Source organism: Branchiostoma belcheri, unplaced genomic scaffold (genome assembly GCF_001625305.1).
Source record: "Branchiostoma belcheri isolate BF01 breed outbred unplaced genomic scaffold, Haploidv18h27 scaffold47, whole genome shotgun sequence".
NCBI classification, from domain to species: Eukaryota; Metazoa; Chordata; class Leptocardii; order Amphioxiformes; family Branchiostomatidae; genus Branchiostoma; species Branchiostoma belcheri.
In genome coordinates this window covers 1,555,251-1,582,912 of record NW_017804098.1, presented here as the reverse complement: position 1 = coordinate 1,582,912, position 27,662 = coordinate 1,555,251, and the positions used below count along the sequence as shown (strand labels likewise).

At 42.5% G+C, this 27,662-nt stretch overlaps 1 protein-coding gene and 1 long non-coding RNA gene across 2 annotated transcripts; one reads left to right on the top strand and one right to left on the bottom strand.

Moving 5' to 3' along the window:
- Positions 1-296: 296 nt before the first annotated feature.
- Positions 297-27,662, bottom strand: LOC109479122 (separin-like). Its single transcript, XM_019780992.1, is given in 30 exon segments — positions 297-1,369; positions 1,405-1,429; positions 3,393-4,182; positions 8,024-8,223; positions 8,824-8,988; positions 9,522-9,602; positions 10,041-10,156; positions 10,491-10,595; positions 11,207-11,395; positions 11,860-12,021; positions 12,450-12,575; positions 12,961-13,097; positions 13,497-13,693; positions 14,988-15,196; positions 15,854-17,801; positions 18,252-18,405; positions 19,659-19,802; positions 20,017-20,170; positions 20,509-20,751; positions 21,155-21,442; positions 21,857-22,016; positions 22,582-22,725; positions 22,885-22,986; positions 23,372-23,556; positions 24,105-24,241; positions 24,573-24,798; positions 25,223-25,411; positions 25,734-26,594; positions 26,960-27,070; positions 27,371-27,662. Coding segments are annotated over 30 exon segments (8,688 nt in total). The 5' UTR covers positions 27,446-27,662; the 3' UTR covers positions 297-304.
- Positions 5,690-7,455, top strand: LOC109479212. The gene is made up of 3 exons (XR_002140780.1): positions 5,690-5,765; positions 6,412-6,560; positions 7,106-7,455. It is a non-coding gene; the product is annotated as an uncharacterized LOC109479212 (long non-coding RNA).

The following is a 27,662-nucleotide window of genomic DNA, read 5'->3' as shown; positions in this document are numbered from 1 at the left end:
TGTTCGTGTTCTATAGAATCTGCCCTTCGATTCTTGTTTTCTATAACATCTGTCATTCGATTTTCGTGTTCTATAGAAATTGAAGAAAATTTCACAGACGTTTTTGCGATATTGTTAACGACAGGATGAAAATATCATCAGGTTTCGCAAAATAATCCAGCAAAATGATAAAATGCCAAAGTTCATTAAATTCACAACATTTAGTCATCCGTTGAATTCCTAGACTAAGTCAAGTGTTTTTGTTCAAGGGGCACAATCTTATAAAATATGATTGTAATTACAAAGTTGTATTGTAGCACTTTAGCTAGTTAACAGAACAGTCAGACGTCAAAGAGTTCCACATGTCCATCATAGCCTCAGGTTCTCTCACCCACTGAGAAGCCACCAGCCAGTCAGTGTTACAGGACTCCACGTCAACAAACCACGGGTAGAACCCAGTGTGATGTACAGGAACTATCCCCAGCTTTTCCAGACAGATTCCTACATACACGTCTTCTAACAACAGATATTTTGTAATCAGTGACGTTCTGTATATGAGATTTGCTGTGTCGTTTGTCATAACGTAAGCAAATCCTCCAGGGTACTGAGGATATATTTCTCTTGAAAACTCCTCTTTACTAACGTACCATCTATCTAGGAACCTTATATCTCTGACTGGTTTTGTTTTATTGAAAACTCGTCCTGTGATGAACTTTGTGACGTGAAGGTCTTTTAAAAACTTCACCAGACTGAAAATGTTAACAAAGGCATCATCATTGGCTTTTAGGACGAATCTAGCTTGGGGGCAAAACTGTGCGGCCCACTTTAAACTCATGATGGTCTTCAGTGTTCTGTTCCTGTGGCTGTCAATGAAGTCCGCCTGGATGAAGTCCTTGTGTAGTTTGTTCTCGTGCTCCAGAGCTTTCTGTAAGACGGCGTCTTCCACTAACCCTACCGCGAACACAACTCTGATACCGACACCTGGAACATTCGTCTCCTTTCCCCACGTCTGACGGATCTCATACCTCTGTCTGTGGTTCAGATGTCTCGTGGTGACTATGATGAGAAGAAATACGTCTTCACCACCCTTACACTTGTCTGGATTGTTCAGTACGAATGTGTACGGGTGAGGCCATGGGTTATTGTGAGAAACATATGAAGAGGTGCTACTAACTCTATCCCTATTGGAAGCGTCTCTATCAAACACATCTTTAGAAGCGTGTAACGCTAGTCCGTTGTGTAGGTCCTTGTGTTTTGGATGTTCAAGTCGCTGGGACAGACTGAACCAGGCTGTGACCACACATAGGAGCATCACGGCGCCTATATACCCGTACCAGGCACGGCCATAGCGTAAGGTGCTGATCGCTGTTTGTAGCTGTCTGTTCCTGACCTGTGGGAGCAAATGTACAGAATGGTTTGGATGACATTCTTTCTAACTCTTTTTCTCTCTCTCTCTGTTTCTCTCTCTGTTCCTCTCTTCCTCTCCCTCTTTGTATGCCTCTCTGGACACATGTTACGAATACGTTGGCATTGTATTTGTGCATTGATATACCTTACACAGTAATGAAACTGGTGAATACTGTTAGAAGTATGTAAATGGATGTGATATCTTAATATAACTCTGATAATGTCTTTCTATGGTTTTAGGATGGACCAGTATACGTACCATTTCATACCGTGAGTTGTACTTGGCTGAATACATCGTTGTGTATTTCATCTCAGTGTCACCTGAATAAAGAGTACAATGTAACATGTCGTTAGAACTGTTTTCGCAGGTAATAAAATACATGTAGTATATTCACAAACACGACCAGTCAATGAATGTTTCTTTTGAACTAATTGCCAACCATAGAATCAACATAATATGACGAATATAGCCTGTTTATGATTATACACATTTGGTTCAGGATGAGAGTACCAACCCAACCGGCTCTCTAACATGGCTTCTTTTGTACACCAGTATTTTGGGGTAAGGAAATGTTTGATAGCGTTTAGTATCTATCTTCTGGTCATACTACAAAATGGCTGAATAGAAAGTAGCTGGAGTGTTGTTCACTGACACATGCAGCTTTTAAAAGTTGCGTGTTACAATTATTTTACTAGCGTTGCCTCTCCATATTCATGAATAGAAACCTGTCTGATAACCTACTTTTCCTGCATTTAGCTAAAGTTCGCTTCAGACTTAAACGTTATATTAGTCCTTACCTCAGGACAACCACTTTCTCAAGTCGTCACAAACAACACAGAAGATTTGGTTTTTTGAGGCCAGCTGTCAGTATGGAGAATTTCTGAACAAAGTTGTAGCTCATTTTGTGTTGACACTTTCTTTGACACAAATTACTTTACACAGCTGACAACTACGCAATAGTTTCGTTTGCCATTATGTTTAAGGTACACAAATAGATAAACTTACCATTAGTCAGAATACCTTTCTCTGCAATCAAGAACCTTGAAGTACGTAGTTAGGTGTTAAAGTGTAGAAGACGTCAAATAATACAGACAGTTGTCTGAACACACCCGGAGGCAATGCATGTGTCAAACAGGGGCAAACCATTCATTTTCTGATGGGGGGGGGTGCTGAAAAAATGCGAGCGAGAAAGACTTCACATAACTAGAAATTAGCTCAACTGTTCTTGTATCCCGTATCTTGTGAAACAAATCCAAAATCTCACAATTTTCACGCGTGTCGGCCAATGCACGGTACAAACACTCAAGCAGAGACACACTGACACGGTCTTCAAGCAGATATTGGAAGGAAAATTGTAAAGTTTTTAGTTATAAGTAATAATTTCCTTCCCCCCATAATAGATTAAAGAACTACACGTAGTTGTCTATTGCTGAGGATGTTAATGCAGTAGCTCTTATGGAAGTTATATAATATTGTGGATCGGAATAAACTCCAACTGAACAGAACAGAACAGATCATGAGCAGAAGATGAGTGAGCTGATTTAACTTTATTAGTTATCTTTGGTCTCAATGTTGAGACAGATACATACATGTATGTCCCGTTGGACGTGACTATAAATAAATTCATCAAAAGGCAACAATTTCAGTTAGAAGTCACTGTTACATTTGGCAGCCTTATTGTTCAAGACGTCTGATACTCTACTTCATTCATTCATTCATGCATTCATGCATTCATTCATTCACAGGCGCTTCGGAAACTTGCGAACAGTCCGCATTTCGGTTGGCCCAGTTGTTTAGCATGACTTCGGGGTCTTTCACCCAGTGAGAGGCCAACGGCCAGTCAACTTTGCACGACGGAATGGGCACGAATTCCGGAAAAAATCCGTCATGGTGCACCGGACTGATGCCCAACTTCTCCATACACAGACCGATATACACGTCTTCTAAGAACAAGTACTTGATGTCTAAAGCGGCTTGGTAAATCTTAAGTACAGTGTCATTAGACATGACATAGGCAAACCCGGCAGGGTACTTGGGAAAGACTTCCCTAGGGTATTCCTCTTTGCTCACGTACCATTTAGGTATAAAGTCAGGATCTCTAAGCGGAGCTCTACTCTCATACACCCAACCTGTTACCAAGTCTGTAGTACCGGAGGGTAACGTCTGTAAGTGTTTCACGAGTGTAAATATGCTGACAAAAGTGTCATCATCAGCTTTCATGACATATCGTGCCTGTGGACAGTACTGGAACGCCCATCTCAAACACAGGATTGTTTTTAAAGTCAGGTTTCGGTAGGAGTCCAGGAAATCTCCCTGCACGATGTCTTGGTGTTCGGCGTTTTCCCGTTCAAGCGCTTCCTGTGAAGTTTTGCTTTGAGGTTTTCCTGTGACAAAAACGGTCTTGATGGTGACTCCGGAAGCTTCCGTAACGTTGCCCCAAGTCTGGCGAATCTCATACCTGTTTCGGTGGTTCTGTGGAGCAGTAGTGACGAGAATGAGCAGGAAAACTGTTCCGTTCTGACACGCCTCGGGGTTGTTGATATCTATGGTGAAGTTGAAACTGTGAGGGTCCACAGATACAGGCTTGTGTGGCGGATTCTGTACCGAGCTGCTTTCATTGCCGTGCGTTGAAGACAACTTTCTGTCCAGCTGTTGTTCAAGATGTTCTATTCTAAGCACCATCAGATATAGACTAAAGTAAGCCGCCATCAAGGCTACAACTAACAGGACCAGCCTGTTGTGACTGGTGCGTATTCTCAGCGCCATCTTCTGTCCTCTGGCCATATGGTGATTTACTGAAGAAAAAAAAGAGAGAAACAAATGGTTGAATTTGACAACTAGGTAAACGTGTTTGTAGAATTTTTAAGAGAGTTAAGGTCTCGTAACTGTTGAAATTTTGCATAGGGTTAGCAGATGCAGACACCAAAATGAAACAACTACACTGCCAGAAACATTGTAAAATGTAGCAAAATAGGCAAGCGTAATAATTTACCGGGCTAGGGAAGTTTGGTCACCATGCCTGCCCGTGCAGTTTCAATGGAAAATGTTTAATACCCTTATTAATTCTTCATCTTATTCATCTATTAGGTTTGCCGAATTCTATTATCCATAACCCCAAATAATAAGGTGCGATTTGCAAATAAACAAATTATGTACATCCCTGTGTTTGAGAAATCTTTCCGAATAATTATATAATTGTGGCCCAAGGGATCTTTTAACAAGGAAGTAGTTGTAAGACCGGATTTCAGTTCCCATGAGTGTAATACACTACAGGACAAGGGTGGTTGTATTAATGTTTCCAAATTTGAGAGTGCTGCGTTGAACGATAACTACAAAACAGACATAAAAAGCCTGTTCAATTCGTTATAAACCATACATCTCCAAAAGTACAAGTAAAATGAATCATGGAGGTAAAAAGGGGATTTTTTTACCTCTCTAAATATATTACTGTACATAATTGTCACTACAGGTATGACTTCACATAACGAAAGTTATCATGATAATTCTATACACACGGCAGAAAAACTTCCACTTACCTATATATGAGGCAGGGAGTCACTAGCACTATCGACACACTAGAGATGAGTCCGCATCATGTACTAGTACGGGTACAGAAGAGAGTTGTCTATTAAACCTGGACTCTTCAATGAAGTTGTCTTCGGCCATGTTAATGATTATTCATGGCGGTTTTGTGTTCATTTGAGGTGCAACCAAAATCACGTCTCGCTGAAAAAAATCGAGTTTTGCTGACAAAAATATCTCATTGAACCGTTCCTTCCATAGGGCCTAATAGTACGCACACGAAACTTCGGAGACGTTAATTTCAACCAGAATGTACAAGAAAGTATTCCAAACGTACTTTCCATCAAGGCTTTCCGTGTAAAAGAATAGCGCTAAAAGAAACCTATATCTGTTTGGAAATAATTTACTTAGTAGTATTTCTAACGCGAGGCATAGACATAGTACACTGTACAATGCTGTGATCTGCAGTAACAATGACAGTCGCTAGGGCGCCTGATCCCGTAACCTTTGACCTGTAAGCTTGTGTAGCTGTGTGCGCCAGTAGCTAACCTTAAAAAACTCGGTCGTGTTCTCGGTTTTATCTTCGTATTTAAGGTAGGAGACACAATAACGAAACTCATTCACGTTTCCATCAAGTTACCTTTTCCCTTAAGAGTATGTAGTTTTAATTTAAATGTTTTGGAAACATAGTTTTTACGCAAAGGACGTTATGGGGGAGGGGGGCATAGTTGTTACGCAAAGGTTCCCGCTATTAGGTATAAATAAATGTACTTTTTTTGCAGAAAAAAAAAAGAGACGACAATGGCTGCAGGCGTGCTCACCTCGCTACAGAAGGTCTTTGTTGTCGCAAGTGTCGGTAAGAAAAAACCCTATGCTTTTAGATATGCATTCAACTTGTAGCAAGCATGTTTTCCGTAAAACTGCATAAGAGACCCATCATCGATCAATCAAACCAAGAAAGTAAAAATTAAGTTTAAGTTGGGGATGTGTCTACCTGCACCTAACCTGGGCCATGTACATTTGTATTAGGGTTATACATGTAGACCTGTGTATCATATGTTGATCTTGCATTGACTGTTACCACCTATAAAGTACAGTATAAAAGAAATAATGGTTGTAGTTTTTAAGCAGTTTTTACTATAATCCTAGCCTGGATGCCAGGCCCACAGCACACCAGGCCAAAAGTTATCCAGTGTGTACATGTGCACACTAATCCATACTTGTGGTGCAGGTAAATTTCAACGTTACCTGCACCACTCTTGGTATGTAGAAAGCATCTGTATCTGTATAGCCGGTATAACCGCCTTTCGGCATAACACACCAGCTTCTGTATCTGTATAGCCGGTATAACCGCCTTTCGGCATAACACACCAGGTTTGCTGGCACGTGGCGCGGCGGCAGCCGGCTACATTACACCAATCGACTTGTTACACCTAACCCTTGAACTTCTAACTCTAGACATTGTTTAAAGCTATCTAATGACAATACCCCTACTGTACTAGGTCTGACCCTGTACGGTGGATGGGTGGTAGGCTCGGTGGCCTCACACATGTACAGAACCAGGGATGAGCGGAGAGAGAAGGCCCTAGCTGCAGCACAGGCTGTCCAGGGGCCGGTCACACAGACACCAACAGACGGACAGACACAACAGGTACATGGGTGCTTCTTCTTGTTTATGGGTTTAGTATAGTAGTAATCTTGGTGGTTGCAAAAGACAGTATCAAATTGGCCAGGCAGTATCCACTAGCCCTTTTTGTTGTTTACCTTTGCAGAAGGAAAACATTTTCTTCTTCCATACCAAACATTTAAGTCAAAGACCTGGACCAGATGTCTGTCACCATGGTAACTAGAGCTGTAGCAATACCCTGTGTTGTTGGGTTATATTATGTAGCAGAACAGAGTTGGAGAGCCTGCTCACTCTACATATTGATGTATTTGGCTTTTAGTAAGAATAAACAGTGCAGTGAGCTGGACCATGAGTAAACATAATGCATTTGCTCTGTCGAAAAACCCTCAAACTTTATAGTAGTTCAGCATAGATGAAAATTGTCATTTAGCCAACCTGGTACCACCCCATAGTGTATGCTAACCCTAATATACCAGCATTTCAAGGCTTTTACTTAGAGCTGGTAGAAAATCTATATGTCATGTGATACCATTTCCAAACACTGACATGTTTTCATCCTTCATTTGCAGTGACACAAGAGGCAAAAATGCGTGGCAGAACCTAGTGTGGAAGGCTTACCACTTGGAAGGACTGGAAAAGATGTGATGTCTGTTGCAAAAATAGTGACCATTGTCAAGGGAATTCTGTATATACATGTACGGTTGTGTAGAGACTCAGAAACAAGTGATTAGAACATGTTAAATCTAATGTTGCTGATACCCTTACTAGTAACCATCGTAAACTTTTGCAAAATGAAAAAAAAAGGCTTTTTGTGTAATGCATTGCTTCTTAATTATGTCAGTATCATGTACCCAAAAGGAAATACATATATCATTTAATCTTTATTTCAACTTTTACAAATAAAATACACATACCATCACTTTTTCTACCAAGATGTCTATTTTCCAGTTTAACAGTATTGAGGTTGAACATGGGAATTTGAAACCTGTCATTTATTGCACTGTTAAGAAAAACTTTTAGCACAACATTTAGTGAAAATTATGAGGAAAAAACAACACGTTGAAAGGACGGATCTCGACACAATCATATACACATGCAAGAATAATTAACAGTGAATAACTCTGGCAAGGAGAAACAATTTACAATGTACAGTTTCCAAAATAAGATTAAATAAGATGTTATAAATACAAACTCAACAAATAGATAACAAAAAAATCACATTACATATAATACTGAAACTTCATGCATTCTGTTTATTTTTTATTCTATATTTATGTTTGGCCATGTGGCCAATCAAATTCATGGAAAGAAAAAGGCACGGTGGTTCCTCCAATGAGGTGGCTTGGCACTGTTGCAGCTTATTTATGATTGGCTAGCTGACTAGCCAATCAGATAACAGGGAAACCATACACCACGGGGGCTGCACCAATCAGGTGCCTTAGCTTGTAGGCCCTCCATGATTGGTTGACTGACTAGCCAATCAGATTACTTAACATGTACAGGGAAACCATACACCACGGGGGCTGCACCAATCAGGTGCCTTAGCTTGCAGGCCTCGCGCGATTGGCTGACAAACTCCAGTAGTGAGGAGTTTGAATCGGAGGTTAGCCAGGATTTAAGGAGAGCTTGGAGAAAGCGGTCGATGTCACGGTCTGTCACATCCCACAGGTTGGCTACAATACTGGGGCTGGGCAAACAAACAAACAAGAACGAAACGTATGAAAAAATTCTGACGTAAAACGTGACATTACCTTGCCATCCACCATGTAAAATATAGTTGAAGGCCTTTGAACTACTTTTACACTGGTTCAGCTGTACAAAAGACAGTCAGGGTTGCCCGACTAGCTACAAGACTACATGGAGACAAAGACAACAAGCTACATAAGATAAGGACAGGACATTAAAATCAGAGTCGTCAAGTCATTACATCGACAGGATTTCTATACATACGTTGTAAATACACAAGGGCTAAAACTAAGGAGCACTGGGACAATCTTTATTAACTTACCACCCAGACAGTATATAGTTGAGCGCCATGCCGTGTGCCTCGGTGCTCCCCTGCACAAACATTTGGTCCTCAGAGCTCCCCAAACAAAATGGCAATTTGGCTACCATTCTCCATTGGTTAAAGGTTTAGGCAGCAGGCAGAGACTACTAATATCTTGTGACCCTAACTTACCACCCAGACAGTATATAGTTGAAGACCCTTACTTACCACCCAGACAGTATATAGTTGAAGACCCTAACTTACCACCCAGACAGTATATAGTTGAAGACCCTAACTTACCACCCAGACAGTATATAGTTGAGCGCCATGCCGCGTGCCTCAGTGCTCCCCTCCACGAAGAGCCGGCCGCTGCCACAGCCCATGAGCAGGGTGGTGGCTCGGGTGGTGATCTTCTGTACCTCATCCCCCTTCAGGTACACCTGCCCTGCACCATGGCCACAGTACCTGAAGAAGGGAGAACTTTCCTTCATTCATTGTTTGGTTGGTGATGGCAAGACATCCAGGTAAAACATTAATGTGTACGACACAAAATAATTCAATCAACTGGATTAATTATACATTTCACATACATGTAGTATCTGCTATCTTATATCAGTGTCTGAGAATGAGAGTTTCTTTTGTATTGTATTTGGCTTGACAATTTTTTGTTTGCTTGGATACTATGTGTACCCCTTGAGCCTTGAGGTGTGCCTCTCCTCAAATATGGCACCTCCACTTTAAGCCCCCTCCAAGAGTATGTCTTAACTTAGTTTAGGTATTCATTTTCACTTTGGCCAAATAGGGATTCGGATATTGGTGCAAAGGGCCATTCCTAAAGGAAAAATTCATGTACTGGGGACTTTCAGCGATGGATTTCAAACCCAGAACTTCTCCACAGACCATTTTCCTGTTGATATGTCAAATGGTGTAATGACGCATACAATACCTTCTGCTATAACCCACGGACTAGAGGTTATAGATAAGAAAGATAAACATACACAAACATGTCGTGGTCTGTGAGAGCACTGATGTACTGTTCTGTGGTGGGGGAGACTCCGGCCACCCCATTCCAACCTCTCCTGCAGAAATACAACACAAAATTAAAACAAGTTTGTATTATATCTTATTCATTAGCCTCCAAACATATAGGAGCATGGAGATACACAAACTGATATACAAAGTCTGGTAAAACTTGTTGGAGCGACAAACTAGAAGCACTGCAACCTAAGCTACACTGTGTAGTTGACTTGTTGTTATACAGACAATCAGATGGCAGCCTCCACCACAATGGTTTGTATAGAGGTATGAATCAGACAATGTTCCCCCAAGCACATGCACACACATAACCAAACACATCCACAAACAAACAAACATGTAAAAAATTATCATGAAAGTTCATCTGTGTTGGTAGAAAATTTGATCTCTGTGTAATCCTTGTGTTGGAATAAACTTGCTTTGAGTACTTGGAGTAAAGTTCAACATTTTACTAAAACATGTGAGTAGCAGTGTCCACTCACTTCTTGAAGTCGTCCTGGAAGTAGGCCTGAGTGCTAGCCAGGTCGTTCCGTGGGTTCAACACATAGTATGTGTTGTTTTGGTCCACACCGTCACACAACACATGTCCTGGGACAGACTGGAACAACAAAAGGCACAATTCTTTAGTGTGTAGATGAACCAACTCTATGATATACATGTACATTCATGTATAGAGATACATAAGAAAACTGAGTTACTCAAGCAAAAAGCAGATTTTTAAAACTGTCAGACGTTTCAAGTAGCATCCACTACTTTTCATCAGTGATCTGTAGTTGAACAATAAATAAAATGTGAATTGATATTCAAATGAGGTGAAGACAAATGTGAACTACATGTAGACTTGTGGTAGAAGAAGTGCGAAGAGTGAGAGGAGGGTGACATCAGATGCAACATTGTCTAATTTTCCAAAGCATCCTGAAGTTTTGACCTACCCTCATGGTGTGGAGGTGGGACAGGATGAACCTGAGAGACGGCATGCGGGACACTTTGCCCTGCTGTAGCAGAGGGATGCTCTCCCAGGGCAGGCGCTGCAGGGTCTGGCAGGGAACACACAGAAATATTGGTTCGGGTTAGACATCCAGGTAATAAGATACGCCAAAAAACAGTTACTCAAGAAACTGGATCTTCCGAACTTCCTAAAGCAACTTCCAAAATCATATCCAGTTGCTTGAGTAACTTTTTTTTAGCATAAACTGGGAAGCAACTTCTGAGAAAAGAAATCTGAGATTCCAAACCTCCCAGAAGTAAAAACAGTACATGATGATCACAACTGCTGACAATTTCAGACATCAGGTTTGAAACAGCAAGAAAAAGATGAGTGATGTCACAATCGTTATACACAACACAGGCTAAAATAAATTCCTGAAAGTATAGTGGTATTTGTCAGCTAGTGCCACACTGCAGTTAGAAAATGGAAGCTGGCACCAATGAAACCTGTAATGCTGTATATCATCACAAATAGAATTAGGTGGAATTCTCTGGCCTGTAAGATTGACATGTTATATGCTCTGTGCATAGTCATATTCTAACAAAAGACAGTCTTGCCCTACCCTAAAGAAGATTACAGATGTAAAATATAAAAACTCACTGGTTGTAAAAAAAAAAAAAAAAAAAAACGTTTAGTATACAATTGACAGTCTTGCCTTACCCTGTCCAAAACCAAGATGACCGGTCCCCTGTCCTGGAGGTCGTTGAGGTCATTGACCTTGTTGACCTCCCTCTGCATCAGGTCCAAACCATTCTGCAGGAGGGGTGAGCCTGCGGAGGTCCCCAGCAGGAAGGCCAGGGCGTCCTGTCTGTGTCGTTTCCTCAGGTATGACCAGGAGTCCATCAGGAGCTGGGCAGGGGAGGTAGGAGGACTCAAAATTTAGTTTGGGAACATCAAAATTCAGCTCAAAATAAGATTCAGGTTCAAGATTTAAGATGGTTTTACTGCTTTGTTACTGTAACAGTTTTTGTAGTATATGTCAGGTACCCAGACCTTGAAACTATTCAACAGGCTTTGCAATCTGACATGGATAGACCTTCCAACTGGTTTGTAGCCAACAGCTTGTCAATTAATGCTAGTAAGTGTAAAGCCATGCTTATTGGGACAAATAAGAGACTATTAAGAACACATCAACTACAAGTGAACATCAACAGGGAAGTATTGGATGTAGTGCCAGCATATAAGTACTTAGGTGTTACAGTTGACAAAGACCTGACATGGGACATACATGTTAGTACACAGTCACCAAAAGACCTATTGCAGATTTTTGATCAATAGGAAATAGATCAATCAAGGATGAAACATGATCCTACCCTAAGAAGTTGACAGTCGACTCTGTTGTCCGAGCCCAGAGCCTTGCAGACGTTTGCTGCTGCAGAGTTCAGCTGTTTCTCCCTCTTCTTGTCACCATGGGAACCGAGGACCACGCCCTTCCATCCACCCAGCACATCATTCTCCATCGCTTTGGTCAGGTCCTGAAACAGTCGAGGGTAGTTTGGTCATTACTTTTTGATAATGTTCTGTTTCCTCTCCTATTCCAAACACTAACCTGGTCAATGACCTGAACCAGACGTCTGTCACCATGGTGACTAGTGTTGGGTTACATCATGTTGCAATTTTCTAGCAATATACATCAGGGCCCATCACCCTTCATTGAACCGCGACGGGGTCGACATCGTCTACCAGACACCTTTGACCCAGTGTTGACGTCACACTTCAAAGAAGCCACATGACAAGCTTCACTGGGTCAGTCTACTGAGGAAGACCAGAGTGACTGGTCAAAAGCTTTAGCTATAGGTGAAAGAACTTTTTTGTGTTGGACAAAAAGTTTTAACTTTAAACAAATACCAACACAGATGAACTTTCATGATAGGATGAATACATGATGGATATAATTTATTACCTTGAGCAGTGAGTCCAGGTCCTGCCGTGCCTTCCAGTACTGTTTCTTGTCCTGAATGGCCACGCTGGTCTTGTTGTCATGTTGGATGGTTTCTAGTTTCATAAGTATCTCCCTTTCCAACATCGCCTGGGGGAGACAGACCAAAGAAAGATTATTGACATTGACAGCAAAGAGGCTCAGTATTCCATGTTAATTCATTTTGTCTCATACAAAAAGGTCCCATTCCACTCCATGCAGAGCATAGGGGTGGTGCCCATCTCCCTTTCCGTAGCCCTTGGGCGACACAGTTGTGCAAGCACTACAGCAGGGGGCTAGTCCGCTGGTAGTGCTGTGTGTTTCACCTTCCCACACTCTGTCTCATATGTGCTGAGTGCTACTGCTAAGCAGAGAAAGACGTGTGTACCATTTCAAAGTCTTTGGTATGACCTGGCGGGGTTTGAACTCATGACCTCCCGGTTACAAAGCGAGCATTCCACCAATTGAGCTATTGCACCGGTTGAGATAAAGTTACCTGAGAAATGGGGATCTTGACGATGAGGGGCTCACTGTTTGCCTGAAGCCTTGTGATGATGAGTAACTGCTGATTCAGCTTGTTTCCATGGCAACTGGGGTTGATTGACACAAGCGCCATGCTGCAGACTGTCCAACCTACGATGTAGAACAAATGTAAACTTTAGACTCAAGATTTATAACTAGAGAAGTAGCATTTTCAAAGCAAATACATAATGTTTACCTTCGGACATTGTCTGCTATGTTAATTCTTCCTCAAACACATTCACATACATGTACTACTAGTAAAAATATATATAAAATATGGTGACAGGAGCAGAGCAGACCATGAAATTGCAACATTATGTAACCCAACACCAGTCACCATGGTGACAAACGTCAACAAATCATGTCATTGGTCAGGTCAGAGTCACTGTTTGAGAAGAAGAAGAAGAAGAGGTAGAAACTGAACAAAAACGATATGTTTTCCTTCAGTAAACATAACAATCATTTTTTCCCTCTGCAAAGGTGAACATAAAAAGTCCCATAAAAGCCCACCCTCTGGTAGCTGCTTGGCCAGCACGTCTTGCATGTTGTGGGCTGTGTAGCTGTGTTCTGAGTGAGAGGCATGCAGGGCAAAGATGTCCTGTTTGTTCCGGAGGTGTTGGATTTTCCGCTGTGTTGAGGGAGCCTGGGTAAGAGAGAGCTGGTCCATACTTTCTGTCAGTGCCTGCATTTCAGCCTTCTGCAGTTTCCTGAGGAAAAGGAAAATAGGGGCTACTTATCATAGAATTATAACAGGGAAGCAATACAATGGACTAAGATTAATCCTGAGATAATTCAGGGCTTGAAATTCATTTTTGGGGATAGGTGCACTAGTACTCAGGTGCACCCAACCTGAAAAATTAGGTGCACAAAAAATTTTTAAAGCAGTCTTACTTGATCTTCTTGTGGAGACTGGCGATCATCTGGTGTCTCAAGGTCACACTGCAAGTCTCCATCATGTAGTACGCTGCCAGGCGGGAGCTGTCCTCGGGACAGCACAGGAACAGCAGCTGTAAAATCCTCCTGGACAGCAGGCTTGGCTGCGTGTGCTGTATCAGGAGGTGTGCTGTCTCCAAGTGTAGAGTGGCGTCAGCTATTGATGAGCCTGGAATGACAAAATATTGTAAGAGAAAGCACAAAAACAGCAGAGGAACAGCAGCTGTAAAATCCTCCTGGACAGCAGGCTTGGCTGTGTCTGCTGTACCAGGTGATGTGCTGTCTCCAAGTGTAGAGTGGCGTCAGCTATCGACGAACCTGGTAAAAGAAGTCATTGTAAGACAGAGGATGAATAGAGGCAGCACAGCAACAAAAGCTGTAAAATCCTCCTGGACAGCAGGCTTGGCTGCGTGTGCTGTACCAGGAGGTGTGCTGTCTCCAAGTGTAGAGTGGCATCAGCTATTGACGAACCTGTGATAATAAAACATTGTAAGAGGAAAAGAAAGCACAAAAATAATAAAAACAGGACAGGAATAGCACAGGACCAATCATCTTGGACAGCAGGCTAGGCTGGGTGTGCTGTATCAGGAGGTGTGCTGTCTCCAAGTGTAGAGTGGCGTCAGCTATCGATGAACCTGGTAAAAGAAAATATTGTAAGACAGAGGATGAATAGAGGCAGCACAGGAACAAATGCTATCCAATCCTGACAGCAGGCTGGGCTGTGTGTGCTGTATCAGGTGATGAGCTGTCTCCAAGTGTAGAGAGGCATCAGCTATCGACAAACCTGGGAGAACAAAATGTTATGAGAGAAAAAAATACACACACACACACACGATGTAAGCAAGATCAGTGACAGTGTGCTTAGAACAAGGTTTACAAGATCGCCTACAAGTCTTGTTGACCATAAATTTTGAGCCGTCAGGATAGCCGTATTCTGAGGCTAGATTCCATGCTACTCCCTAGGCCCTAACCACACACACAGGTGGGGGAATAGTCAGGAGTAAAGTTGTGAAATCCTCAATGTGTGGCAGGGGCTTGAGGTAATACATACAGTCACATATTCCTTACCACACGGTGTGATCCGTCCCCCCAGCACAGGCACTGCCTCCTGTACAGAGCTACTGGTGAGAAGTGTGGAGCCCAGAGTGCTGTCCTCCTCACCAATCTGCACACACTCTCTCAGAACCTCCACATCCTCTGTGGATGGTTTAGGTCGGGTAGGAGCCTTCTTGCCTCTGGCTGCTGTTGATGTCTTACTCTTAGCTGCCCTGCCTCTTCTCTGAAATTACAACATTAAGAAAGAATGAATACAGTCACATATCGATAGAGAAAGAAGCTAGAAAGCACGTCGGCAGAACATACTGTGTCAGTGCAAAACCCAGATTTTTAACTGGATTTATTATATTGCTGAATTGTTGGTCAATGTTGCATCAGAATTTTGCCTGCTGCAGACAATATGCTTTCCAACACAACACTGAAAACCATAGATGGGATGTCATTCCAAACCACCTCTAGACTTGATGATTCAACAAAACATTGAACGTTTAAAAACAAGATGTTCTGTCGAAGTGCTTAATGCACAATATGTTACAGGTTTTGCACGGGCATGTTCTGCCAGTGTGCTGAGCTAGACTATTCTGTGGAAATTAAGCTATCAGAAATTTAAAGCAAACAAGAGCTAGAGTAGCTATAGTAGGATAGATACAATGGTAGGAACTTTGGATTTGAGCACTACTGGTAAGAATGAAGAGGACTTAATATCAAACCTTGACGATGGGTGCACAGTCTTCTTCCTCACTACTTGCCCCTCGCAAAATCTCATCACCAGAGCTGTAGTCATCAATCGGCACTTTCTTAGTCACCCTTCTCGCCCGGGCTCTGGTGGGGGGAGCTGTCTTGGGTTGTCGTGTTGTTCTTCTAGGTTTGCTCTGGACAGTTGAAGCTTCTGAGTCCTCAGATGAAGTCTCCTCCTTGTACACCACTGATGCTGCCTTCCTCTGTGGTCTTTTCTTTTGTGTGGACGGAGCTAAAGCGATCGGCACGTCGCTATCTGAATCAGAAGTCTTTCCACGCCTGGCTTGAGTAGGCACTGAGTCCTTTGAGGTAGCTTTCTCTGTTGCTTTGGTACATCTTGGTTTCCTTTTCGTGTCAGTTTCGGTGACTCCAGCCTGGATTTTCTTCCCTCGTGCAGGTTTTCGTGCTGTTGTGTTTGCTTTGCTTGTGGCTGTACCTCTACCTCTCCTGGTCTTGGTAGTCTCAGGGCTTCCTACAAAAGTGTAATCATCAACAACTTTGTCCCTCATAGCCAGCAACGGGGTTTGCACTGGACCACTGATACAATCTTCATTTTTCTTGCTGTCTGGAACTTTACTGATGTCTTCTTTCCTGTTAAGGCTCCCCTTGGCAGGTGTTTTAGATGTGAAGAATTTCCTAGATGCCGTTGATGACTTCTTGACAGAATATTCGTCCGGGTCAGAGTCTGGGATGATCTCAGGATCGCTGTTGTCATCTTCCGCCTTTTTCTTTCTCACATCCTTCTTAGTAGAAGCCTTAGCAACGTATTTCCGTGATGTTTTCGGCTTGCTGACCACAAAGACATCATCTGAATCCTCAACTGAAATGACCTCAGGGTCAATGACTTCTGTGACCTCTGGCGAGTCAACCTTGATGATTGGTTTTCTGCTTTGTCTTTTCTTCGGCTTGCCCGAGGTGGCCGTTGTATCTTCCTCCAGTGCCTGCAAAGACCTGTACACATCAGACTCCTTTGCCTCCTGTTTCGTGGCACTGAAATCTTTACCTTGGCCAGGCTTGAGAGACAACTTCGCCATACACTTTTCAAGGTTTCCAACTACATCTGCTTGGTTGCTGGTGTTGCAGTTGAGCACATCAAAAGGAGAGCAGTTGCACTTGGCTGCTTCTTGGAGGATGGCACACAGGGCGGCGCTGTAGAGCAGATGTGCGTGTGTGTTGGAATGGAGGTGGATGGCACGCACCTTACCGTGAAAGAGGTTTAACCCTGCCTCGATGCTCGAGTTGGCTTTGGGGAAGTTCTCTTGCATCAAGTAGGCCTCAGACAGTCTGCAGTGCAGCAGAGCAAGCTGAGGGGCGAAGAATGATTCAGTGTTCGACTTCTTCTTTGTCTTGGTCTCTTTGTTCCTACCGTGGAAAAGAGCTAAGCAGAAGTCTTTCATCATGGCTGAAACACTAGTGCAAGCCTTCCCATGAACCTTCAGCGATGCTGAGGCCGTTGCTATGGCAACAGCAGGCAGGCCCTCCGACAGAGCGCACTCGGTCGCCGTGAGGAAGACGTCCAAATACGAGGTCTGGCTGGCGACGTCTTTACACGCCGAGCACGCGCACTTAGCACCGTGCCCGACGTAGTCCGGCAGTTGCATTGTGGGAAAGGACGGCTGGTGTTGCTGTTTCCCATAATCCTCTAGGTCGGAGTCTATCCCATCATCCTCTAGCTGCTGGGATACTGAGGCTGTCAGCGGTTTGCTTCGGATGAAATCGTCTTCATCCTCCTCCTCCTCACTCTCCAAAGAGTCGAACCCAAAGCAGCCGCCTGACTTCCTGTCTTTCCTTGCATCTTTCTTACTGGTAGTGACAGTAGTAGTCCTACTTCCTGGCTTCTCCTTCTCTACGGCTGTCCTGGTGTCTTTTCTGGGGCCGGGCGACTGCTCGTCAAATGAAACGCTGTCTTTACTGACACTGATTCTTGACAGGGAGTAGTCCTTGCTGAGAAGTGGTCTCCTGAGGTCTGGATTGTCGTCAGTAGATGTCTGAAGCACACTACAGGCTCCCTTCAGCAGCAGCTGGCAGTCTTCGGTCAGCCCGCGGTGAAGTTCGACCTCAGCTAACTTTGTCAGGAACTCTGCACATCTGAGGGAAAAATTTTATGGGGTTGTTAGAAACTTTTTCCTCTTAAAATGTCTTATTCTTATATCTTTTTTTTTCACTCAGATGACTTGTATATTCACTTTAGTCAACTACAAATTGCTCAAAGGGTTTTCTTCAATAATATTATATGTGATTGTATAAATAGGGGCGGCAAGATTTCTGATCCTGTATTGTCTTCTTTTTCATAAAAATACATGTGCAACAAGCTATAGATTATATTGGTATGACCTGCATAATGATTTTTTTAAAGTGAGAAATAAGAAATTAAATTTCTGTTACGCCAAAGGGCTGGTATACTGGCTATACAGATACAGAAGCTGGTGTGTTACGCCGAAGGGTGGTTATACCGGCTATACAGATACAGACACAGTGTCACTGAAAAAGGCAGTTATTCTGGCTATACAGATACAGAGATAAGGTACTATAAGTCACCTTCTGGGCAGTCTGAAGTTTGCGGCTATCTCCAGCCCCTCTAAGAAGTAGGACTTGGCCTCCTTGACGCAGCCCTGTTCGGAGTAGAGCCTGCCCACGTCCAGCAGGGAGATGAGGAAGTCATCACAGCACCACCAGGGCAGGTGGGGGTAACCTGGGGGGGGGGGGAGATATCATAAAAAGATTGTCCCGTAGCCATAGGGACATTGGGTTGTTTGTCCACCCTTGAACTTGTGTGCTCAGCTGAAGTAAACCAAGGAAAAAATTCATTTTTGTCTGCATACTAGCACAAAACAAGTTTTCCTGCACCACTTAGACTTTAGGTAAGTATGCATCACACTAAATAGTGTTCAAAAACCATTGCTATTATTTCTTTTACATTTCATTCAGCACAGTTAGATACAGGTAGATATCCGAAATACTGCACATCTCCAGTTATCTCTTGTACAATATTGCTACTGTATGTGTGCCCCAGAAGAGACCCAGTAACCAATACTCATGGCACCAGGAGAGGTGAGGAGGCAGTTACTGTCTGGTGCCGTATAAACAGGTAGTCTGGGCTAGAGAATACCTGCTCTGAGAACACCAAGCAAAAACCTAGTATGCCTGTGTCAATGTACAAAGCTAAAACTTGGTTCCAACATAAAAAGTTACTGACAAGGCCATACTGAATTAAGTATATGGATGGCATACTTTGGGCACCCAAAGACTGATCTGAGTGTGCAAGTAGAAAAAAAATTGACAAAAAAAGTTGCCTTCATTTTGAAATCTAAGTGGTCATGAAGGTGGAACAAAAATTTTCTTTTGACTTGGGAAGACTTGGAAGTGCAAGCAAAAAGGAATTTGAGCCCTGGCATCTTCTAATAAAAGAAAAAAAATTCTCTCAAGCTCTGTCATCCTTTAAGTACCCATAAAACAGTATTAGTAGTATGATCACAATTTGTGTGGAAGTCGTCTACAAAAATTGATGCACTCATGAATGTCATCCATATAATCAAGTCAGTGTGGCTGCTGTATGCCCCATATGAGCCCTTGTGACCAAAGCACTCCAGGTACAAGGGAGGAAAAAGGGGCAAGTTTGCTGTCTGGTGTTTCATAAACAGGTGCCTATGCTTCAGACAACCTGCTCTGTTAACACCAATTTATAGTCCACTCCATGATACAAGCAGACGTTTTGTGACAAGTTTAAGTTAAACTTTATAACTTATATAGGACACACAATAAAATTCAGCTCAAAAATGAGACTTAAGAAGAATGTAAGCATATCACAAAATACTGCTAATATGTCCATATAATGATATATACTGAACATTCTCTAGTATGATGTAAGCTTTTGTCACATTGGACATACAATACCCAACAACTAGTAAAAAACAACTTCAGAATCTGTTACAACTTCCAACTTACCTTTCTTGGTCTTTGTTGTTGCTTTAGGCCCAGACGTAGCTGAGACCAGCTGATCGGTTGCTCTCAGCCTCTCTCCAAACAGCAGTCTTGCGAGAGATAGTCTCACTCTGAAGGCATCGAACGCTGATTCGAAACAGCTTCCATCTGAAACCACCATCACAGCAAACTCACTCACAGGGTCGAAAATGGTAGCCTCCATAGTATGCCAAAAACTGGGGGTGGGGTTTTGGGGGTCTTCAGGGTCTTTGGGAGCTTTTATGTGCTATTTTCTGATTGCACATGTCTGGTCACCGTCTGACACAAAACACACAAACCGACAGTCACCCAAAACAAAACTTCCACAACTAACCACACAAACCTGCTCTGTCCATGTTAGCTTGTCCAGGGGGTAGCCTGAGGTAGAGAGACTGCACATGTCTTGCTTGGGCAGATAACATGTAACACATGGTAGAACACTCCTCCAGTATAGGGCTGGCTAAAACTTCACACACCAGCCTCCAACCAACACCAACCTGCAAAGGGATGCAGTTTGAGAGTTAGATATATCATTTTTCTGCAAGTAGATCTTTTGGTGGCTACAAGATGGCATCAAATTGGCAAGATAGTATCAAACTGGCCAGGTACATGTATCAATCACTATCCAATATGGGACCACAAAAATAGATACTAGTACCAATACAAAAGCTACGGAAGCTAGGTAGAAACCCATAAAAACTTACCCAAAGCCTGAACCTCTGTTTGAAAAGTATCTGGGAAACAATCAAACCTAACCTAAAGGTTTACTTGCACCGAAAAATTGTCTTTGAACAACATACAAATAAGATAACATTATACAGTAGGTTACTAGTACCTCTCCAGTGAGAAGCAAAAAGTGACTCTTGGCAACTTTCAACATCACCGAAGCCCGACTGTCTATCTCCAACTTTCCCAGCATGCTCTCTGCTTTGGTCAGGAGGTGGTCGGCATGACGACTGTTGCCATGGAGACACGCGCTGATGGTTGCCATGGCAACGGTAAACACGGCTTCTTCGTAGTTCTGCACGGCCTCCATTAGTGTAATCAGTAGGCAGTGTGCCTGGGCCTGGTGGTAAGGCTGAGGAGACAAGGAGTATTTGAGACATCTGAACTACATTGTGTTGAAATAAGAGATAAAAGTGGACAGATGGTCACTAAAGACAGAAAATTTATCTATGGGGCTCAAAATACCTACTCCCAGAAATGAATGTTGAGCCCTGGACTATCAAAAGGACTACAAACACATACATTGTTTGGCTATAACTTGCATCACAATGAGTAAAAACTGTAGAATAAATCTGGTCTGTGGACAGGTGGTCACTATAGACAGGATTCTTAATGCTGGTGTCAATGGGAATAATTATCAAAGGGACCAAGGAAAAGTGGTACAGCAAACCTTGATAACTAGAGCAATGAGCAGTGTAATGAAATGATCCATTGATTAAATTTAAATTGATCAATAAACTAAAAGGTCTACCTACCCTGCCTGCTAGTCCATACATGGATGATGTTATTTTTAGGCACTTTGCAGTGGACTCCACACTCCGCACTGCCGACAAGTCAAGCCCCTCCTTCAGCACAACGCACCAGTTTTCTAAGGCACAGTCCAGGGATGCCATGGCCACCTCTTCAGGGCCTAACTCACAGCCCTGTAGGTTGATGTTGGCTAGAAGCTTGCTTAGTGATGCTTCGTTCTCTGTGTAAGTCAGCTGCGAGTCCTTGTCCTTTTCTTTGTCGTTCTGATTCAGGGAGGACTCTAGCTTAGGAACCTGGAATATCACAAGGCAGTATGAGTCATGGAACATTGAGTCAGAACTAGCAAAGAAGACTGATAAAATCTGGTATATTTGGACAAGTGGTCACTATAGACAGGATTCTTAATACTTGTGTCCTTTCCTTTAATGCCCACAATCATGATAATGATCATTCTGGCATACTCATTTTCACCTCAGCGAGGGGAGGAAAGTTGTGTAAAGTGCCTATATATAATTTCCCAAGGGCAGAAGGTTGGTGACTTGGCCAGATTCGAACCAGGGACTCTTGGTTCTGAGCCGAAAGCTCTGCTGTTACGCCACACAACTCCACAAATGTGGTCACCAGGTGGTCCTTATGACCTATACAGGTTTGACTGTTGCAATAAAATTCTTAAAGTCCCAAAGACTTTTAAACCAAAGAAAGCTCACCAGTGCAAGTTCTTCCTGTCTTTTACACATGTACAGCCACATGTAAGCTGTTGCTAGGTCGTCATGGAGGGTTGTCATGGATACCGCACAGCCTGATCCCTGATTGGCTATCATCTCCTCCAATAGGAAGACAGCTTCTTCGCAGCATTCAACAGCGGTGCTGGAACAATTCAATCAATCCGTCAATGAAGGTTAGACTACTCTCCAAGCAAAGGTTGTGGGGGAATGATCGTTACCCTTTTCTATATGGCCGTTTTTTTGTCGCTACCCCCACCCCCGTTGGTGGCCGGCGACCAATTTGATACTGTCTTTTTGCCACCGAAAGGGATCTGCTTGGAGTTAGACATCCAGGTAGTAAGATACGCCAAAAAGCAGTTACTCAAGCAACTGGATACGATATTGAAAAGTCAACATTTCAGCTAGTATCCACTAACTCACCAGTTGGATGTGATGTTACCAGGACAGCTCAGCAGTAGCTGTCCCAGCTGTACCATGGTGTGAGCTATACCATGGTGTGAGCTGTACCATGGTGTGAGCTGTACCATGGTGTGAGCTGTACCATGGTGTGAGCTATACCATGGTGTGAGCTGTACCATGGTGTGAGCTGTACCATGGTGTGAGCTGTACCATGGTGTGAGCTGTACCATGGTGTGAGCTGTACCATGGTGTGAGCTATACATGTACATGTACCATCGTTTGATCTATACACAGACTATGGTACTCACCAGTTGGATGTGATGGTACCAGGACAGCTCAGCAGTAGCTGTCCCAGCTGTACCATGGTGTGAGCTCTCTCCTGCAGTTTGCTGTCTCCCTGCACATCCAGTAGGTCACAGATCACACAGTACTGCTCATAGCTGCTGTCATATCTGGAACATATATATATAATGTATAATAGATACATCTGTATCTGTATCTGTATAGATACATTCTGTATCTAGCACTATAAAGCAGGGCTACTGGAAAAAGCCACCCCGGCTAAATAGAAAAAAAAAACAAAATGAAAAGAAAAAAATCCTCCCCCCTACCTGTGTGACTGTAGCACCCTGAGTTCCTCCTGTAGAACTTTTATCATCTGTTCCTGGTTCAGCGCACTGGAGTCCAGCGACCGGATAGCATCCCTCAGAGTCCTGGACAAGTACAAAAAAACTTTCCATAAGTTTTATCTGGGTTGATGCATTTTTATACCAGTGCAATAGCCCATGCAGTAGGAGCATGGGAAAGAACATGGGAGTTGAACACACACCACTATCAGTGGACTAACACCCAACCCTAGTGAGTGAGTACCTTACTGTTGTGACCTGTGTATATGGGAGTTAAACACACACCACTACCAGTGGATTAGCCCCTACTGTGTGGCTCAAGGGCTATAGGAACAAAGATAGGCACTGTCCTGTATACCTAAAGATCTGGGAATTCCAATTTTTTTACCTAAAACTACTGATTTTATATCTACAACTAAAACTAGTATGTACCATTAAAAATGTAAACTTTAAGGATAAAATGCGTACATACCTTGTCCTGAGGTCTCCGTCTTTTTCCACTGCTTGCCTTTTGGCCCTTACCCATGATTCCACAGGCATGACCATGTGACTTGGGTCAGCCAATAGGGCAGAAGCAGCAGAGGTCATGGCGACTTCGCAGAGGTCAAGCTTCAACTGACACTCACTCAGTAACCAGAACCTTTCTGCGAGTTTCTGCTGGTTTCAAAACATGGAAAATCATAAGAACAACAAATACATACCATTCATTTTTTTAACTGATACATGGATATGTCAATGAAGTTTATTAGACATCCAGGTAATGAGATACACAAGAAATCAGTTACTCAAGCAACTGGATAAATTTTGACCAAAATTTTCTTACAAAAAGTGCAATGGATGCTAATTGAAACGTGTGAGTTTTCTAATCTATCCAGTTACTTGAGTAACTGTTTGTATCAAATTTTGTATCTCATTACCTGGGTGTCTAACCTTCTTCAATTTGTATCTTGGATTAATATGACAAGGTATAGTTAGTGTTGAAAAGTAGTGGATGCTACTTGAAACGTCTGTGTTGGTCTCCATGTTATATAGTCAAAGTTGTGACCAAACAACATTGAAAGCAATATGCAATTTTGTATATGCCATGGGTTTAGGTCCAGACTTACGAGTCTGGAACTGAACCTAAACCCCTGGACTTGAATCCGGACCTGAGCCTAAATGTGGGTTTAGGTACATAGCGCTAATACCAGGCTTGAAATACTTACCTGATTGGCACTGTCCTGTTGCCCACTTGTCTGGCACCACCTCTGTAAGAGTTGCGCTGCTGTCTGAATGAGAGGAAGGGCTTCCTTGTACCAACCGTGGCTGTACACACAGATGCTCAGGTTGTAAATATGGGAGCCTGGAGACACGACAGATTGGGACTAAAAATTGGTGAAAACGAAACATACAAACAGTATTTCGTGTTTTACAAAGATAAAAAATACTATAATTATAATCCAGAAACGTGCCTACCTACTACAGTAGTAGTACTATAGTCTATATCTGAATGGTGATCAGGATCAGGCACAGTTCTGGATAGTCTCTGCATATCCAAGAAGTAGGTTTGCCCTAGGCACGGTTCTGGATACCCATTGACTACTAGTATCCAGAACCTTTCTGGATAAAGCACTGTGAGTTTTGGAAACATCACTTACCTATTACCCTTACTTTAAAAATAAGTAAGAACTTACCTAGGTACTTGAGCTCAGACGTAGACATGCCTCCCCCATTCCCTGATGACACATCCTCGATGATACCCATGGCCCTTTGCACGACCACCAGGGAACGAGGCAGAACCTCACTGTCACCACGAACACTGATGTAATGTTTTGTCAGCTGCAGTAGGAGGTAAACTGCTGCCATCTGAAGCTTCACACACTGCTGACTATCTAGTCTTCCTGGTGATGTTTTCTGTTCCTAAATAAAGAAAAAATGTTTGAGCTAAAACTACGGTAGCTAATTGTATAGTCTTATAAGGAAAAAACATTCTGTAGATAGTTAAACTTTGTTTTTTCAAGTTCGGTAACTAATATCAAAATACTATTGTACAACGGTTTAACATTTGTGTGTCAGAAAAAATATTTATAATATAAGATTGGCTGAAACACATGTTTAGGACTTTGAAGTTAGCTACAGAATTTGGGTTCATTCATTTTATGTTATACACCTACTAAACTTTTTCTTTGCACAGAAATCTTTGTACGGAACTTGGGTTCATTCATTTTGTTATGCACCTAAACTTTTTCTTTGCACAGAAATCTTTGTACAACCGTATTGCTTTGCCTGCTATTAGGAGTATAAATTCCCTGTTCTCAAAAATGAATCAAGTCTCTGGTCTCACCTTGTCCTGTCCTCTCTGTGCCTGTAGAACATCCATGAACAAGGTCAAGGCTGTCTCCACTGAGCAGAACTCTGACCTTAACATGGACAGCATGCCCTGACCTTGACCTCCAGCATCTAAGACATTCTCCAGACCCTTCCGTAGCTGGTTGTACGCCTCGAGTAACGCCATGCCTGCAGTGTGCTTCACCTGAATGAATGAATGAATGAATGATGAATGAATGATGAATGGTTTATTCAGGTTAAAATCACTTTCAGCCATATTGCTGAATTGTGGGTTTCCTTACAATACTTGGTATGTTAACTTTCTAAAAGACACTGGTCCCAGTTACATTCAATATGATAATATAATATAAGCCCTTTTCATAAATACTAGTAGTAAATTACGAGTAACAATTCCATCGCAGCTTGATATTAAAAGTTTATATCACAAATGAATAAAAATAGGTAAAAACCTTACTATATTATAATCTTGATGAACATTAAGTATTTTTTTGCAAACAGTATCTCACCTCATCCATTCTGTCCCTGACTACTTGACTCGATTCTTCCAAGATTGTGCTGATGTTTCCCCAGTCTGGTTTGCCTGCTGTATTCCCCACTACTGCTGCATTACAAAGCAGCGATGCCTTGAATACTCTTGCTGATGCTGAAAGCAGATTGTCCTGAGATTTGTGTTTCTTTGAGGCTATCCTCTGTACGTCCTGCATCACCTGGTCGATAAAGTTCATTGCTTTGCTCTCCTTTCTGGCTAGCTGAAGGTAGCGGCACACTTGAAAGCCAAGTTGTTGGAGGCAGACTTGGCTTTGTGTCCTGTCTTCTTTTGTATCCGCACTCTCCAACAAGTCTTTATACAAGGCTTGACAGAATTTTGAGATGCTCTCGTATCCCGGGACAGATCCTTGGAACATGTCCTCGAAGTGCTTTGCGATGGAGATCACCTTTCCTAGATACCACTGGGGGTCTACGTTGGACAGCAGGAGGATTTGGAGTGCCTGTTGTCCTGCGGTAAGCCCTAGCTCTCGCCTCGCGACTGAGTTGGAAGACACAGTCTTAAGATCGCAAATCCGGAGAGCGCCTTTCAAAAGTGCATCGAAGGAGTGCCTTGCAATGTTGGTGAATTCCCCTTCTTTTTCTGAAGTCATGGAAGTCTGGAAGGATTTTAACTCTTGGTGCAGGAAACTGGCGATGGTTAGAGCATCTGACAGCAGGTTTTTGCTGAGAAGCTGGGACATGATGTGGAAGAGAAGTTTTTCCAGAGCTAAGGGCACACGCTGGACAGGACTGCAGAGCTGGATACATTTGTAGGACATGTGGGCCACACGGATGGTGTTGGCTATGTCAGGACAGCCAGGTTTGGAAATCCCCAAACACTGAAAAAGAAAAGACATTTAGCATGCTAAGGTTTTTGGCACCTAATTGTGCATTCAATGATTGGATATGGGGTTAGGCAGCAGGGTTACAAAACTAAATCTGAGATTAAGAAAGTTCAAACATTCGAACTGATTCTAACATGGGTCCCCTCCTGTACATCTGAGGAATCCTGACAACTGTGAATGATTAAATTATCAATATGACAGAAAACTGTTTGTGGTGTTTTTATTTTTGTCGTTTTCACAGTGATCTCTTCATTTTCCAATGTTTTACTATTAAGTATTATATTCTATTATCAATATTACTGAGCAAAGCTAAAACAAAAGGCTCAAACTAACAGACAAACACACAAAACAAAACCTACGTCCAGACAAGCCCTGAGCAGCCTCATGCAGAAGACGCAGTAGTTCTTGACAGTTGCAGCAGGCAGTTGGGAAGGTGAAGCTCCAGGCTTCAACAAGGGTGCGAGGTAGGTCTACACAAGAACAAAAGGGTCAACAATAAAATCTTTACAAAAAATTCTTTATAATATACTACGGGAGTGGATATTAAAGACAAAAAAAATGTTATATCCACTTCTATAAAAGACAAAAAAAAATGTTACATGTATATCCCAGGAGTGGATATAAATCGGACCAGTCCTGCTACCTTTAGTTATGTACTAAGTACATTTGTACCTCAGAAGTCAGAACTACAACAAAAAAAAGAGGAATCTAGATTAATGTAAAACTGTTTGTGGTAATTTTAACTTAAGTACGCCTTACGCAAGTATTACCTGTATTTCCGTCACCAGTTTCCCCACCTCTTCGCCGTTTTTTAAAGCACGAATGATTTTGTCACTGTCCGCCATCTTGATTCAGTCAGACAAGTCGTACAGCACACGAAAAATCAAGTAGAATTCTCTCAAAATTCTACTAGTAACTTAAACTTATAACTATTCCAGTTCTAAGTCGACTACACCGTTGAATCTGAGCGGACATTTACATTTTTGGCCTGTATTTTGGCGAATATCGCAACAAATAGTCGAACCAAACAGAAAAGACCGCCAACTCAAAATTCAAAATGGC